The sequence below is a fragment of the Eutrigla gurnardus genome (assembly GCF_963514095.1).
Source record: "Eutrigla gurnardus genome assembly, chromosome: 9".
Classification (NCBI taxonomy): domain Eukaryota; kingdom Metazoa; phylum Chordata; class Actinopteri; order Perciformes; family Triglidae; genus Eutrigla; species Eutrigla gurnardus.
Genome location: NC_139923.1, coordinates 23,234,013 through 23,251,188, shown reverse-complemented (window position 1 = coordinate 23,251,188; position 17,176 = coordinate 23,234,013). Strand labels below are relative to the sequence as shown.

Here is a 17,176-nt window from a genome sequence, read left to right as displayed (position 1 = left end):
AATAGGATTAAGAGTCAAAGACAGGAGAGGGCGGGGGGAGTGAAATAATATTCCAAACATTGGAGCCGAGAACCAAAAGAAATCCAGATTCAAAGTCATGAGAAAAGGAAGCGCAAGGACACAAGAAGAAAGCTATTTAGAAGGAGAGGGGGGTTGGGATGATACTATAGGTAAGGAGGAGGTCATTCTCGTACTCCATTTCATTAACTTTCCAGCGATAAGTGAGGATATGGTAGAGAGCAAAGCTAGAGAGGGAGACATGTTCACCGGTGATCCCATTAGGCTGAGAAAGGGTAATACAGAGATGGAGGTGGAGAGAAATACCAGGGTGAGACGGAAAGGCACGGGAAAAGTGGTGAGGAAAATGGACAGGCAGGAAAAACAGAAGAAGAAGAGGATGAAAATGAGGGAGGGGTGAGGGGGAGTGAGGAAGAGCGTGGTGGGGAAAGGGGAAGCGAGCGGAGTAAGAAAAAGACCCCTTTGAAAAAGAATGAGGTTGGTAAAACCCATTAAAAAAAGCCCAGCTCTTAGTCCAGTCCCACTCTTCTGCTGGGCCGAGGATGTGGATTTAACCCACATCTCTGGGGAACTCGGTGGAACCCTTATTAAAGCAAGGCTACCAGGGATTTCTAATACGATGGCGATCATTTGCAATTTTTTGATGGGAAATATGTGAGCAGTCAGGCAATTTAAAAGCTATTACATGTCCAAATAAAATAATATCTGGTGGGCTAATGTGGCTTGGCTTACTTAACTTGTTGTTACTAACTGGCTGAAATAATATGAACGCAAGACCATTATTTGTTTTATTATAATTGGACTAATCGCTCACCCAAATGATTAACATTTGAAGAACTTTGCAAGTTAAATATTGCTTTTTAGTCAAACGGGGCAAACACAGGATTTTCCTTTCCCATCACGGACCACTCGGTCTGTTGTCATGTGCCACCCGAGACCGTTTTGAGGAGGGTTTATAAAATGTAATAACGGCTTTGCAAGCTGACAAAGACAAATATATAAGAGCAAACACAGCTGTTTAAAGTAATATTGCAAATAGCCAATAGAGGCATTAAGGCACATTTAAACTTGCCCCGTAACGCACTGCACAGCTAAATGAGGCGATCCACTGCCTCGTGCTTTTCCTAATAGCTGCATATTTGACTCTTTAAATGACAAGCTGTGCAAGTTTACAATGAATAAGAGCTATCCTTTGGGAGAGTGCTAGTGTATTAAGGAATACACACTCAGTAAGTCGCAGACTCACTTTAATACCTACCTATCTAACACACACACACAAAGAAGCTCTATTTTGTTAAAGGCTTCAATACGTAGTGTGTGAAAAAGACAACAGAGTGGATTTTATTACACCGTGTTATCAGATCCAGCCATTAACCTGGAGACTCCCAGACAGAGAAGTGGAGAAGACTGTTTGCTCCAGTTATTAGGGCATAAATGTCAGATGGAACATCCGCTGGTTTCTTCTCAGCAGTGTTCATCTCATCTCCTCTTCACCTATAAGGTTACTGATGTCCCGAGGAGGAGGAGGAGGAGGGGGTGCAGCATGTTGAGGAGAACCTGATGAAGGTTAAACCCCTCCAACCTCTCCTCTTAATCACTGTCATTAGCACCACAGGCACCTCCACTCTGACCCCGTCACCTCTGGCCCTCGGAGATTAATCACACGGACCGACGCTGATATGATGTGCGTGCAGTAGACCCACACGGCCTTTTTTTGTGGAGGATTGGTAAACCTCTTTACAGCGAAGGCAGGTTCATGGGGGGGGGGGGGGGGCGAGGAGGCGCACTGTACACACGCTTATAGAAACTCCTTATTTCCAATAGTTAAATGCATTTAAAAACACATTCAAACAATCATTGAAAACACAAGTTGCCTCGGAGCCGTTTTTTGGAAAATGAGTACCATTCGTTTGCTTTAGCCATTCGAGTGTGAAAGCACCCAAAGGGAGATCAGTAATCACTTTACGGGGCTGCTTATATAGGCCGGAGAGATAGAGGATCCTTCCCTCCCTATCCAGCAACAGCTCTTAGCCTCGCTGTAAGACATCAGACGTGTGTGTGTGTGTGTGTGTGTGAGGCACATATAAAGAGGAAAGGGCCACGTCTGGCGGGGAGCCTCTGTGTAAACCAGAAGAGGCCTGATGCGAGTCCTGGGACTGGCTTAATGAATCACTCCGTAGTCTGGACACACATCACAGACCCCGGGGGGGACGGCCTCGGCGAGCTCTCGGTACTCATCTCTCATCTTTGCGCCCCTCGTACACGGGGACTTCTCACATGTGACATTGAAACGACTACAGTCGAACTCACGGCGAACAAGAGCACTTCATTAAAGAGCTCCTCAAAGGGGACGAGGGCAGGAGGGCAGGAGGGCGGGTCCTCTCCTGAAGTCAAGACAAGACAAGGGGGGTATATTAACTGCCTCCCCTGTCCTCAAAGTTCAGCTCTCCTTTCATGGTGTTAGTTTGATTTACGCTCTACTGTAAGCGTTTCTAGGAAAGGAGGCGACGGGTACCGTGTGGGTGCATTCTTGTTTGTGTCCTCAACCTGTTTATAAAAGAGAAAATGTGTCTTTTAATTAAACAGTGTGCTTGATTTAGTGTTGTTCTCTGGGAGAGACAGACGATGAAAAGACGGGGAGAATTAAAGAAAAGAAGAGGAGGTCCAGAGTGAGGCCAACACACACACACACCCAGCCAACAACCACGCCTCTTGTGGGCTTAATGAGCCCCGATCCAGACCGGACCGGTCATCAGCTCGCCTGGTAGAATCTGGAAGAACACACATCATAATGCCAACGCAGATCACCTCTGTCCGTCTCTTGCCTTGCTGTATTTGTCGGTGCTAAAAGAGAGATCAAAAAGTGCTGATCTGCAGTCATATATGCAAGAACGCAAGGGATGGGCGGGCACACAAACACGCACGCAGACATCTTCCAGGTAAAGGTTTGAATATTTCATAAAGTCTCATTAGAGAGTGCGTATGAGAGGCTGAAGTGTCATGACACCCGCCGAAGAAATACTAATAAATTCAGATCCCATGCAAGCCTAATCAGCCCGAGTCGTACAGACACAATCACAAGCTGAAGGCATTAGAAACATGAGTCAGCTACACCGGTTTCCAGCACAGAAGAAGAGGCATCTCCTCAATCCTAACAGCCTTTATTGTTCCCTCATGAAAACAAGAATCCTACATTTCCAATTAGAACATAACAAACACATACATATTATAGGAAAAAACGAAACCGGCATTGCATACATTATCTTATTCTTTCTCTCGTCCAATCTGTAGATTTTCTAATTCATTTTCTTTTATTATGAAATTCCTCCATAACGTTTAATGCGTCCAAATATACTGCAAGCATTGCACGATAAAACACCGGCATACACAATGCCTTGAGACTTAAAAAGAGCCGTAACGACGGATGATAAAATATGGAGGGAAATTACACACGCAAAACACTTTTTATTGATATCAATTTCCAATTACTATTGCCGTCGCCCCCCCCCCCCCGTGATTTGGCTACATGAAGTATGATGATGCATTCTGCTCCAATCACTCTTTACAAGCAATTACCAGCTCTGGCCCATAAAGCCAACACAGGATATGCTTCTTCCATTAGACGTACTATGATAGTCTCCAATTAGTCCATTTTCACACATACATACACAAATGGTTGTGTGTGTGTGTTGCTATTTTTAACGCTACCATTTGTTTTTTTTGCAGGAAACAGTGGGGAACTGGAGACAGAAGGAGGGAAAGTACAAAAACAAGCCTTAGCCTCTATATCTATATGTATGAATGTCTATTGTACTGTATGTGTATTTGTATTTATTTTTTTGTTATACTTGCGCTTGTATCTGTGTTGGAATGTGAAATGTTTGCGTGCAGATTGACAGGTATATACTGCTCGGGAGTGTATGTAAAGATTTAATTGAATTCCTTCTGCTATTGTGCTGGCCCACAACACTCTGGCATATCCTGCCCTGAATTGCTGCCAATGAGATCTAATCATCCTGCATGAAATGAACCCTACCTGAGCAGAATGGCGACATGAGGCCTGGAGGCGGCGGGGGAATACCTCCATTAGGCAGGAAGCGAGGAAATAAGGGAGGGGGGGGTCAAGAATGAGGGGGGGGCTAGATGTGTAGACAAGGTGGGATAATGGATGCAGAGATATTAAATAGGGAGTAGGTTGTGTCTACTAAGGTCTATTAAGGTAACCATAATATTTTTCTCAGTTTTGATGTGTAGAAAGAAAAGTAGCTACATTTAGTTACATAAGGAATACTAGCAAATATGGCAGGTTGTCATCCTCAACATATAACCCAAAAACAATGTGGTCACGGTTTGTTTGTGCGGTCTATAAGCCGCGATCTAAAGGTTATCCAGAGGCACCGTGACAACATTTTCTTGAAAGAAGCGCTCATTTGAAATAAACCAAACCACTAAAAACGGATGAAGTGAGCAGATGCAGCTCAGAGATGTTTCACTCCAACCCCGTTATCAAAAAACGCACCCTGAGGAAACCGCTACTGCGTTCCCATCAAAGCGAGCGTGTGGAGAGTGCATCACACGTAGAGAAAAGTCCCCGTCATAATCATCATAATAACACACGCGCATGAGTCATGCGGTGTCGCACGCAGGGCTGCATCTGTCGTCAGTTTTCAAAAAAAAAAAAAAAAACACACACTGGCTTGTGTGCAGACAGACCCAGACAAATGGCCATATTCATGCACGTCATTATACAAACCATACTACATAACAAACAGCGCTGAGGTCAGCGAACACAGCTGACCAACTATAATACTAAAGCACTTCAAGCCACGCTCGTGCCCCTCGGCATGTGAAGAAGCACATGAAAATGTGTCTCTGTGTTGCTATGGCTACCGACTCTTCACATCAAAAGCATCGAGGCAAGCCGGTTTAGAACAAATGCATATATATACGTGCAAGTCACTACGCGGCGGGCTACATCAGTGCAGCAGACTGAGTGAAGCACTTTACAAAGTGCTTGCACCGACAGGTAAACTCTTGTGAGGTTAAACAGAGGACAGGATTGAAGGGTAAAGAGGAAACAGCTACCTAAACGTCCTAAAGGCATGGTTTGTGTGTGTGTGTGTGTGTGTGTGTGTGTGTGTGTGTGTGTGTGTGTGTGTGTGTGTTCCCTCAGGCTCCGAACTGTGAGCAGTCGTTCCCGCTGTGGGTGCATTTCCTCCACTGATGACGTCAGAGCTCTGCTGCAGTCAGAGGGAGAGCTGGGATTCCTGTAGAGACTAAAAGGCATCCACTCTACCGCTGCACAGCACATTCCTGCGTCGGCGTTTGTGTGTGCGTGCCTCCATTGTTTTTTTGGCACCGCGGGTGTGCAACGGTGTGGTTGTTGTGTGCTGGATTTGAATGATAATAGAGCCACTGACCCTGAGAGATGCTTTACTGCTGCAACTCTTTTTTTTTGTGCCGCTCAGAAAACGGTGTCTGCTTCTGCGAACCTCCCTCCCGATCATCCGTGTCCCATGAGTTACAGCTCTCAGACGCTGCTGTGTATCGGCAGAGAGCCCGTAAAACACTAGCACTCAAACATGTATGTACACACATGCAAACACACACACACACTGGAGGGCAAAAAAAAAAGAAACGGCAGTAACAGCAGCTCAGAAATAAGCAGCTTTTAGTGATGAATTAAAAAAAAAAAAGTCAACCATCTGGGATAAAGAGATGAAACCTTCCCCTACTTCATCGCTCTTTCCCTTAATCACTCCAACAACTGTTCCATTAGTGCGGAAAGAGTGCAAAAAAACACAGCAATATATAAGAAAACACCAAGACAGAAATAACAGCGAAAAAAGCACATATAGAAGTGGGAGATCAAGTGTGCGATTGATACCTGAAAAATAAATTTTTTCAGTAACGGAGTGCACTCTCTGGATTGTCAAAGGCCAAAGGGTCATTTCACTGATGGATTATTCCTGCTATAATATAAGGCATTCATTCCTGCTTCTGACCTCACAGCAGTGAGAAAACATATTATTTTGTGTTGCTTTTTTCTTTTAAACCTACTTAATGATTGAATAATTGACGTCATATTTCCAGTCGTGTCACATGAGAGCGTAACTTGGATTTAAGTGTAAATAGTTTAGTGAAGCACAATCCATTATGAATACAGCCCTTGATCTGTAGATGTTTGAAGAGTTACTCCGAGTGTACCGCAGCCCATTAACAAGATGTTACATCACAATGCAGGGAGAAAACGCCGAATGCTTGTCAGCCAATAGAACCAGGGCGAAATCCAAACGGGAGAGCGTGCCGGCCGTATTAAAAGATTTATGCTTAAATACTTTTAACAAACCGGTACAGCACTACAAAGCCAGAGATTTGGAGGGAAAGCAGCACGGACTGAACCTACAACTCCAGGCCAGATGGGGGAGGGACACAAAGACTAGCCCCGACACATCAAATATGGCATCTCCCTGAGATCTGATGTCATCCTAATGCATAAATCATGACAGAGGAATTTGACCTGGCTGCGGACTCGGAGCACTGACCCATTCACTGATGGAGGCAAAGCAAACAGAGGAAACCGTTTGTCTGAGCTGGACCACTGATGCAGTAACACCTGCGATCCAGGTGGTTTTCCTGTAAACTGGCGACAACGCTCCCCCCCAAACGTCATCAGAACAGCAAACTCAACCTGCCCCGATTCCCCTCAGTGTGCACAAACACGCCGTGTTCGCAACGGAGACAAAATAAGTTCGACCCCGGCCAACGCAGCGACAATTCTCTTTAGTCTGTGTGTCAGAAGTCGGTGCCACAGAGACGAGCAGCCAGCGCGGGTTGTTGGTTTGTGACCAGTCATGCTCATCTAACCTAATCTCATTGAGGGAGGTCTGCCTCACTTCACATGCCAAAGCCACATCTCAGGTGTTTCAGGCACGGGCGACACTGTGCTTCATAGCCTACAGAGCCGAACAACGGAGCGAGCGGCAGCGAGGAACTCCGAATGCATGGCAAACACCCTGCCCCCGCCAGCTGGGGACGCGCTGTACATAGTAAATGAGCGCACAGCTTCATTCATGTACTTTTTCTTGGAAAACAGTCCAGGGGGAGTTGCCAGCAGGTCTGCTGAAGCGGAGGCATGTTATTTAAAAAAAAAAAAAAAAGCCATTCATTCACTCTAGAAAAGCAGGAATACTTTGATAATTGTGGCGATGCGTCCCAAGTGAAATGGTCAGTTTGGTCAAATATGTGAACGTTATCCCTATACTTCATTTACATTGTATTTATCTGGTATAAATGGGTGAGCAATATTATTTCTCAACAAATTAACACATCCATTAGATGGGAAAATTCACAAGATGCAATTCATGGCTAAGAAAAAGTGGGAAGACGACACAAACCCGCCGTGTGAAATGTGTAAGTGCTCGGCAGCAGTTAGAGAACTGTACCGAAGTCAAGGTCACCGGCCCACCCATCTATTTGTTAATGGATAAGGTACAGCAGCGAGGGGGGAGGGGGGCATTGCTCCCCCCTGATCTGAGGACAGCCTGCCAAGGCTAGCTGAGCTGACAGCAACCAAAGCCGAGGCTCCCCACATGTGCTAATCTCCCAGATTTAAATGGGAACACAGCACAGCGCAGAGCACAGAGCAGGGCAAGCCTGTCTGATCCATGACCCTGTCTGAGCACACGAGCACACGTGAACACACAATGCTGATTCACACACTCATGTCTGCAGTCACACGTCCAGGCAGGCAGACGGGAAGCGAGTCAGATCGAGATGAACTTGCATCGACGGAGAAGGATGTTAACTTCAGATTGCAGCCACTTAGAGAGCAAGAGAGGGAGAGAGACAGAGAGAGGGAGAGAGAGAGAGAGAGAGAGAGGGAGAGAGAGAGAGCGTTCCCTTTCTTTCTTCATGAGGGCAGACTGGGAACCAGCAAGAAGCAGGGAAACCATGACAACCAGACAACCAACCTTGGCAACCGACTCGGCGTTCTCACAGTCAGAGCCAGACATGCGGCTCAGTAAGGGTTAATCTGAGCTGGGCGAGAGAGAGAGAGAGAGAGAGAGATAGAGAGAGAGAGAGAGAGAGAGAGAGAGAGAGAGAGAGAGAGAGCGAGAGAGAGGCTGATTAAGCCTACCGCTGTGCATGCAGACGTTTAATATACTGTACTTCTAAAACGCCCCGTGTTGACAAAGAGCAAGAATGTGGCAGCTGACTTAGTGACCCCCATGAATGGCAGCATCAAGAATGTAGGGGGGGGGGGGGGGGCTAGACACAGATCACTATGCATATGTCATTGAAGCAACAGTGTGAAGGAAATATAAACATTTTAAGCACCGCTGGAAAGATAAATGGTGCGTTTCTTTCCGCATTCTCACTGCTGCGCTGGAAAACGATCAAGATGAAACTCTGAGGAGATAACCGGTTACACGAAACACAGACCGGGAGTGTGTTTTGGTATAAATGAGGGGGGGGGAATGGGACCCTACAACCACGCCGCCCTAACCTGATTCTCCACGCTACATAACATGGCGGAGAAACGCTGACCGTGGATGTGCAGTGTTAGGATGAAGTCCAAATAGGAAGCGATGGGGCATGTCCAAAAAAATACACACACTCATTCGTGATGGACCACAGAGGCCGCTCCCAGCAATCCTTCACTTTACAGTATCCACTGACCTCCCATCTACAGACTGAGCCCCCTTTTTCTCCTCCGGAGGTCAGCAATAGAGAGATGAAAATGCAGGAGGAGGAGGAGGAAAGGAGAATAATGAAGAGAATGATCAATACTGTGCCTTAATTAATAACCTCCACTGCAGACGAACGTATTCAAGATCACTTCATGCTCTCTTGGTTAAAAGGTTTTTTTTTTCCTCTATTCTTCTTCTACTCCCTCCTCCTCCTCGCCTTCATCCTTCTCTCTCCACCCCGCCTCCCAATTCTCCACCTCTTTCCTCATCATTAATCTCTGAAAATCGTTGACTACATACATTCCTCCCAATCGATGCAATTCCACCGAGGTCTTGTCTGATTTACCACATGGCTGAATCCCTGTATGAATCCTGACTGGCCATGGGAAGAGAGGCAGAGAGAGAGGCAGAGGGATGGGGATGAGAGGAGAGGAGCACTAAATGACAGAGACCATCATCATTATATAACCTCAGCCAAAGTCACAGACAGTGAAAACGACTTAGTCTTACCTCAATTTACTTAAGGCGTACTTTCTCGTGCGTGCCGCGGAATGACGGATCCACGTGCGTGCACACACATTAGGAGGTAAACATTCACAAAAGCTGACAGATAGACAACATATGCATCAGCTGAGGCACATCCTCACACATTACAAACCCCCCCCACCACCATTTAGTATCCATTTCAGGGCTCAGGGAGCAGGGCTCAGGCTTTAGCCAGAGAGTCAAACAGCTGGGCTCACGCAGGCTTGGCTTCCTGCTCCGCAGCTCTGATCCAGCTCGCTCACACAGAGTGCTACCTAGCCCGGAGCGACACGGCACCAGCCGCTGGGTCAGGGCTTCTCCCAGACTTGACATCTGTAAAGAGGCACCGCCGAAACGCAGGTCCCATCATCCCCCCCCCCCTCCGCTCGCCACTTTTCGGTAAAAGCTGCAGACTTTTTCCGGGTAATCTTGCGAACGCAGGGGGAGACGGACACCTGCGTTTGAGCTGGAGATTATTTTAATGACACGGAGGCTACAGGTCATGGAGAGTTTGAGCACCTGCTCCGCTCACAAGCAACACACACACACACGCGTATATGCACACAGATGCCTTTAGTCGTGGATTTGCCAAGTGGTTTTTCATCGACAGCGTCGACTGAGCATCCCCTCCTCACTTGTCATCATCAGGAATATCATGTGCTGTGAAACAGTATGGATCTCTTCCACCAGACAGGAAATCTTTGAGAGCGGCCATTGATCTGAATCAACCATGTCCGGCTCGCTGGCTATAAATCAACGTCGAATTAACGGTCCTACGTCAGCGTGCGATGTAGCAGACCTCCCAGAACGGTCCGGTTAATGCGTGCATGTGTAAATAAATGAAAAGAAAAACTCTTTCTCTGGTAGATACACAGAAACAGAGAGGAGACAAACAGGGAGCGAGACACAACATCACAGGCAGCGTTTTGTCAGGTGAAGAGTCAATATGAAAGCCCCCCCAAAGCACGGACGATTTCACTCTCTAAACGCCAATCAAAGAAGCGAGGCCTACACACCGACCTCCAACTCTTAGCCCGTCAATATCAGAGTCTCTCACGCAAAAACAAGGTCTTACACTGGATTAACAGGAACACAATAGGCCTCTATTCCACGAATCAACAGCCTTCAGGAACAAAGTGAAGGCAAAGGCATGTCAGTGTTTTCCGACGCATTAGCAGGAACAGAGCGCTGATTCAGCCGGTCTTAAGTCGCTGCACTGGCAAAAACACACAAAGTCCTCGATCTTTTTGTCAAACTAAAGTTTTGACGGCGGTGAAACACATGAAGGCTGTTACTCCAAACCCCCCCCCCCCTCCCTCCCCGGAGTTGGAGACATTCGAACATTTTAACAGACGTTACCACAGTTGTCAAGATGCCACCGGTGAGAGGCTTGTGAGGCAAATATGGTGCATTATACAACCGAACACAGAGCATGCGCCGCTAATTCAGTGTTTGGGGAGAATTTGAATGGCAAATCCGCAGTGTGACAGTGCCCATACAGTACAAACCGCCCCACAGACAGGTGCTGCCATTCAAGCACCTAGTCTTTGGCTTGAAAGTAGCCTCCGTGCGTCACAAATAGACCATATCAGGCCCCGATGAACACCTGACAAAGAGAGAAACGTTCACAGCACAAGTCTGGTGCACTCTGGGTAAATACTTTCTCTATTCTGACTAAAAAAAAATGTCCCATCGCTTTGAATTCCTACAGTAACAAAGAGGTGCTAGGTTGCTAAGCTAGAGAAGGCCAGCCCACGCTCCCGTCGGCCACGTGAGAGCGTGAGTGAGAGCCGAGGAGACTTTGGCTCTGTAGAGGATTAGATCAGGAAGCCAAACCAGAACCACTATGATGGCCATGTGTGTGTGTGTGTGTGTGTGTGTGTGTGTGTGTGTGTGTGTGTGTGTGTGTGTGTCAGCAGAAGGCCTAATCACTTAATGAACACAGAACAGCAGCGCTCCTCCTGAGCAGGACAGTCAGATCAACCAGAGGCCTTTCCGCTTTCTCACCTCTAATAATACCAACCTAAGGCAGCCTGGGAAAGCTCACAGGGGGGGATCTCAGCCCACTGGACGCTCCCAGCTGCCACTCATGATCAAGCCTCAGCCCATTGGTTGCTCACGGTTGCCGGGGCCAACCCTTTCCGCTGGGCCTGGGAAAGAGCTCTGACAGATTAACCAATGGTTAATGGGCGAATGGGATATTACATGGCGTCATTAATCTGAATGGGTTTGGCATGGACAAGCTACCCAGACGCCAGTAACCCAATGATTTTTCAAACAAAACAAAACAATGCTGGGCCCCCGTTATTGCACAGGGCACATTGGAGACATGGAAATGTGATTGAATAAAAAAACCCAAAGCATTCACAATGAATATCATCTCATCAGGAAATCACTGCAATTTGGTAAAAATAGTTTGAAATGTGAGGGACAAGCTGTTTGATCCTTGAGAGAAAAAGAAAATGCATGCAGACTTTCCTCAACTCTCTCGTAAATACATCCCGAGCTGTGGATGATCTCAGAACACAGCGTATCATTAAAACACCCAGCAGACCACATAGTGCCAGCTCTATAACCACCATAAACAGCCATTAGACGCTCCCGAGAGCTACCCTAAAATGACAGCGGAGTCTGGCGGCGTGCGAGAGATCCGCCTGTAAACAAATGATTAAACGGGGGAGCAGCGGGGAGAAAGGCAGACAAGCCGATGTGGTTTTTAATACTGCGTTGCTTTACGAAAAGAACACCGTTAGATCACACTACAGTCATCATCCCGCTGCATCAGGAACGATGAGGATGCAACATGTTTCTGGGTTTGTGACTAAAAATGTCCCACACACACACACACACACACACACAGACAAACTCCATTAACGAACACCGGGGGATCCAGCCAGGTGAATGAAGTGACAAGGAGAGGATTTCAAGAAAAAAGCATACTGTCTGTGGGAACACACGTAACATTCACACGCACACGCGGCCGCTCAGCATGACCAGCTGGACCGGGGAAGGGGAAGCAACGCCTATTGTAGCCGTTTTAGACAACAGATGGGAGGAAAATCTCTCAGCGGAGAGGGGAAGAAGGGATAAAGTCGCTGCTGACTCTCTCTCCCTCTCGGGCGGCTCTTTAAAGGGTGGCGAGCTTAGAGAGCATGCTGCATCACTCCTGCCATCTCTGCCTCCACAGGGCTGTGCCTGCCTCTCCTCTCACTCGGCTGCTCGTAGTTGACTGCAGAGGATCCTCACTCGAGTCACCCCCCCGTGCCGTACAGGAAACACATTAAAATGGCATGAAATATGAAGGGAATGAAGTCTTTTATCGGTAATTGTGCATGTGTTTGTGCAACTTTGACAAACTGCACTGTCACCGCCGTCCCTGGCGAGATAAAGCATGCGCTCCCTTATTAAAGAAAGCCCAGTTACATCCCCCCCCCTCGGGGTGCATGAATGTAGATCAGCTCCCTTCCAGCTGTGTGAGCAGCCCCATAATGCAATCTGTCAAGGTGGGGACCCACTACTCCACACCGGAGGAAAACCCACGTATTCACAGGCAGAGAGCCTGTAGGAGAAACGCCTGCCTCCTTGCCTTGCCTGCAGACTAAGAATAGATCAATGTATCGGGCAAATCGGGATTAACGGTGCTGTGCTCAAATCACTGGACACACACACACACAGCCACACGCACACACACACACACACACACACACTCATACAAGAGGACAGGAAAAGTAGAGCCCATCACACTGTCATCGTTTGTGTTGGACAGTGTCCACGTTGCTCCTGAACACACACACACACTAACACACACACACACACACACACACACACACACACACACACACACACACACACACACACACACACACACACACACACACACACACACACAGTCCAACGCCAACGCACAACCAGCAAACCAATGTAGAGCAACACCACCTAAATCCCCCCTCATCCCACACTGTTATGTCAGAAGAAATCACACAAAAACAAAAATATATATATCCCACAATGCTTGGCAGGTGTTTGCAACTAAGCGGTTAGTTATTTATCACCTGCAGACACCCAGTCGGCCGCATTCCAACTCGCTTCCACCCCCCCGGAAGAAAAAAAATTGTGTGCAATTAAAAAGGGGGTTTTAGCTGTCCCAACTAACCTGTCTGTCCTTTCCCCAGCGTCTTCTCCAAACGGTAAGGTCCCACGTAATTGGCGTGTTGGGCGCCGCTGTTGTCTTTACCGGACGATGACATGTCGAATCTGTGTGGAAATTAAGACACTTTACAATGAAGCGAAGACAATTAAACACTCCTCGCTGGAGGTCCAAGTCGCTGTTGTCTTTCCGTTTTACTCCACAGCCTCTTCTCTTCCTCTCTCTCTCGTTCTCTCTCTCTCTCTGACGCTTTCTGCCTCCCTTTCCCGACCTCACTCGCTGTTTGAGGAGGTGAGGTTCTCTCTTTCTCTCCTCTTTTCCCTCCTATCGCTGCAGACGAGCCGCAAGTGCCTTGAATATCATTGTCGGAACAAGCTGCGCTGCCGCTGCGCGTCCGTGGGAGGTGCTGCGGAGCCGTCGGTGGGGGGTGATTGGCAGCCGAAGCAGCCAATCAGAGAGCCGGACGCGCTCTCTGCTGCCGCCCCGTTTCTTGTTGCTGGAGCATCTTTGCCTTTTCTTTTTTTTCTTCTTCTTCCTTTTAATGTTCAGAAAAGTTGCTGCTTGTGTTCAAGAGAGTTTAAACATCACCTGTGTTTTATAGAAAACAGTGTTCAATGACGCATTCTAGAGTTGATTTAGTTAAATAGTTGATTTAGTTAAATAGATGCGTTGAAAGACATTGAATCGTATTTGAATTGTTACTCGACATTCTGTTTTTTCAGTGTGAACAAACGTACAAATAATTCCACTGCAACCTTGCTTGCTTTAAGGGTTATTTTGTGGTCATTTCAACAGATTCTGAATACAAATCATGTGAGTATATTGTTAAATAAAAAATAATAAAGGCCATTAATATTTCAACATGTGCTCCCTGAAATATTGAGGTGCAATTTTTTTTTTTTTTTTTTTTTTTTTTTTATCAAATTACCAAAAGCAAGTGAACCTATTTGGGGCACCTGGGGGGGGTCTGGAGAGCCGGGGCGGTAATCCAGCCTCGGGGACTGAAGTAAACTGCTGAAGCTAAACCATAATAAACCAAACACCATCTCTACAATATCCACAAATATATTTATAGAGGGGCTTTTATTACAGCAAAGAATTGTCTCTGTCCGCCTGTCTTTCTGTTTCTGTGTGCTTCCCAGTGGTCTCTCACTCTCTCCCCCTCTCTCTCTGTCTCATTCACACATATACACCTCACACAAGTGAACGTGTGTGCCTGTGTGTGTACGTACAGCAGGGGGAGAGTGTGTTGGCCCTCTGATTCATTTCACACCCCACTGGTCTGAGACCTGTGACTGTGGCTCCGGCCTCTGTCTGTTCCTCACACCCTGAGAGAGTACAGGTGTCAGGGGACACATGCAGGAGAAACACACACACACACACACACACACACACACACAAGCGCACACTGTGACCTCTAAATATTCTTTATATAAGGTTCGGGGGGGGCTTCTGAAATATTAAGCAGAAGGAATTGCATCAACACCACACCGTAGGTCACTTCAAAGCTGAAAGATTCCCAGGCTTTCCTCTTATAACACAGACTCACATGAATTATCATGATTGCATTTTCAATAATTTATCACACAGGAAATTACATTATTTTAGTGCATCATATAATTTCCCATTCATCTTCCCAGACAAAACACAATATTGCTTATTACAGGAAATAGAATTCTATTTGAGACATAAATTCTGGAGGTAGGAGTGAAATAGTCACACCTACTCACGTCTTGCTCAGTATGCAAGCAAAGTAAGAGAGGAAATGCATCGCAATTCTTCATTTTCCCGCCTCCTCACTCTTCATTCACCAAGTTTACAAACTGCACATGCCCCAGTTTAGTGCCTTTGAGGTCTGTGTCGAGCATGTGTGCCGTTTCCCCCGATAGCCTCCGTCACACCGGGAGCTGGATCTGTGCAGGGGAGGTGTGACCCAAAGTGTCACCCACGTGACTGCACAGTGCCAGGTGGACTGGGCATGTGATGTCAGCGCCAGGTGCCAGGTGGGCACCATCTCAATAATGCATCGTGCCCAGCGCTGGCACTGGCAGGCGCACCACTTTGAAGTGTTCCAGAAACATCTGTAGCGTGCGTTTTTAATCACCTTGCCTGTACCTCCCTGCTTCCCACCGATCCTTCTCCCCCTCCTTCCCCTGCCTCCATCCCTCTCTCTCCCTCTGCCCTGCGAAGAAATTAATGAGAAGTCTACTTCGTTTTTTTTTTTTGTCTTTGAGCTTGTGTGTTAGTGCGCATGCGGACACGTGGGTTTGAGTCCTCAGATTCAGAAGGACTCCTTGTCTTCTACATGTTTGTGGAATGTTCAGCATAGCAAGAATTATCAAAGAGTCCCGTTAGATAACACATGTCTACCATCGACCAGACAGCAATCGGCTGGCTCTAAGAGGATGTCCATACTAATAGTCTCCTTTTTCACAAACAAGTGATCAAACTTAACATTGCCGTAACGAAGGGATGGAAATCATGGAATATTGACTTACAATTTTTTTAACAAGAAGATCAGTTGTGATAAAAGATGAGGTGTGCAGAGAGAGGGAGACAAACAGAGGGAGAGATGAGGGAGAAGTTGACCAAAAAGTGGAACATATTTGATGTGTGGCAAGAGTCCAATAACCTTCTGAGGTGAGAAGGAGCGACTGCATAAAACCTCTCCTACTTTAACACCAGCAGCTTCATAGGGGGAGCCATAACACATAATGTTACTGTAAATGTGTGCTCTACTGTACGCAACGCCACATGCACGCACACTAAATGAACAAACTGCTAGCATTACACCATTTCCACCCAGGAACAACATGCATGCACACACAAACACGTACAGTACACGTGAACTCAGCCCTTCGGGGTTGTACAAACTGCTTATTGCCAGCTAGCTGTGTGCTGGAAGCTGTTGGCCATTACCGAGTCGGGCAGCGTGGTGTGCTTGATTAATTAGTGTGTCATCGGCATAGAGAGGAGGCTGTTAGTGTTCATCTGCAAACATTTAGAAAACTGGAGGGGAGAGAGAGATGAATGAAAGGGCAATGAAGGTGGAATGTTTGGGATGACCAGACCTCTGCCAGACATGTATGAGAGTCATCTGTTGAGGGAAGTAATGAAATGAAAGACGTGTGAAAGTGAAAAGAAAGGAGAGAACGTGAAAGAATCCGTGCATACTTCTCTTTCATGACACAGATAGCTTTCCCTCCCGATGCAGACACAAAGCACCGTGGGGGGGTCAAGAAGGGTGCACCCAAGGGAAACAATGGGACAGATTACCCTCTCCATATTCCCTTGGAGATCTCTGTCAGGGGGCCATGACGGACAGCGAGGCTCTCATTTCCATCCCTCCCATCTTGTGCGCATGTAAGTGTAAGAGAATGAAAGTTTTGTCTGCGAAGCTATTCTACATCATAAATAGAAAGAGTAACCCAATCCATATGCCCAACAAAGGTGTGTCCTTTGGGGGTGAGGAAGGATGCGGGAACGTGTCTCTTAGTCACATGCAAAATCTCATAATCATCCACAGACACTGGAGGACACTTGTGCACGTCCCCGAGTCTGCATGAGGACTTGTGGGAGTGTGGGACACTTGAGCCCTTGGCCACTTCTCTATGCAAATGAGTGGGATCACACACACACACACACACACACACACAACGCACATGCATATGTTCCACCACAAAGCATGTTCATGCACCGTGATCAGCGGCCGGTGTTGCTTGCAAATGTCACGACAGTACGCTGGTCATACACTGACATGCCCATGAGTCAGGCTGTGAAAGGAATACTCACC

At 47.0% G+C, this 17,176-nt stretch overlaps 1 protein-coding gene across 3 annotated transcripts in view; it reads right to left on the bottom strand.

Moving 5' to 3' along the window:
- Window positions 1-13,695, bottom strand: part of LOC311018172 (serine/threonine-protein kinase BRSK2) — a 145,277-nt gene extending 131,582 nt beyond the window's left edge. The window contains exon 1 of one of the 3 annotated variants that reach the window (XM_084016993.1): window positions 13,390-13,695. In XM_084016993.1, the coding sequence (XP_083873119.1) occupies window positions 13,390-13,483 (94 nt within the window). In that variant the 5' untranslated portion in view covers window positions 13,484-13,695. The remainder of the gene's footprint in view (window positions 1-13,389) is intronic. The other 2 variants (XM_084016995.1, XM_084016994.1) reach the window with 2 other exon arrangements.
- Window positions 13,696-17,176: the final 3,481 nt, after the last annotated feature.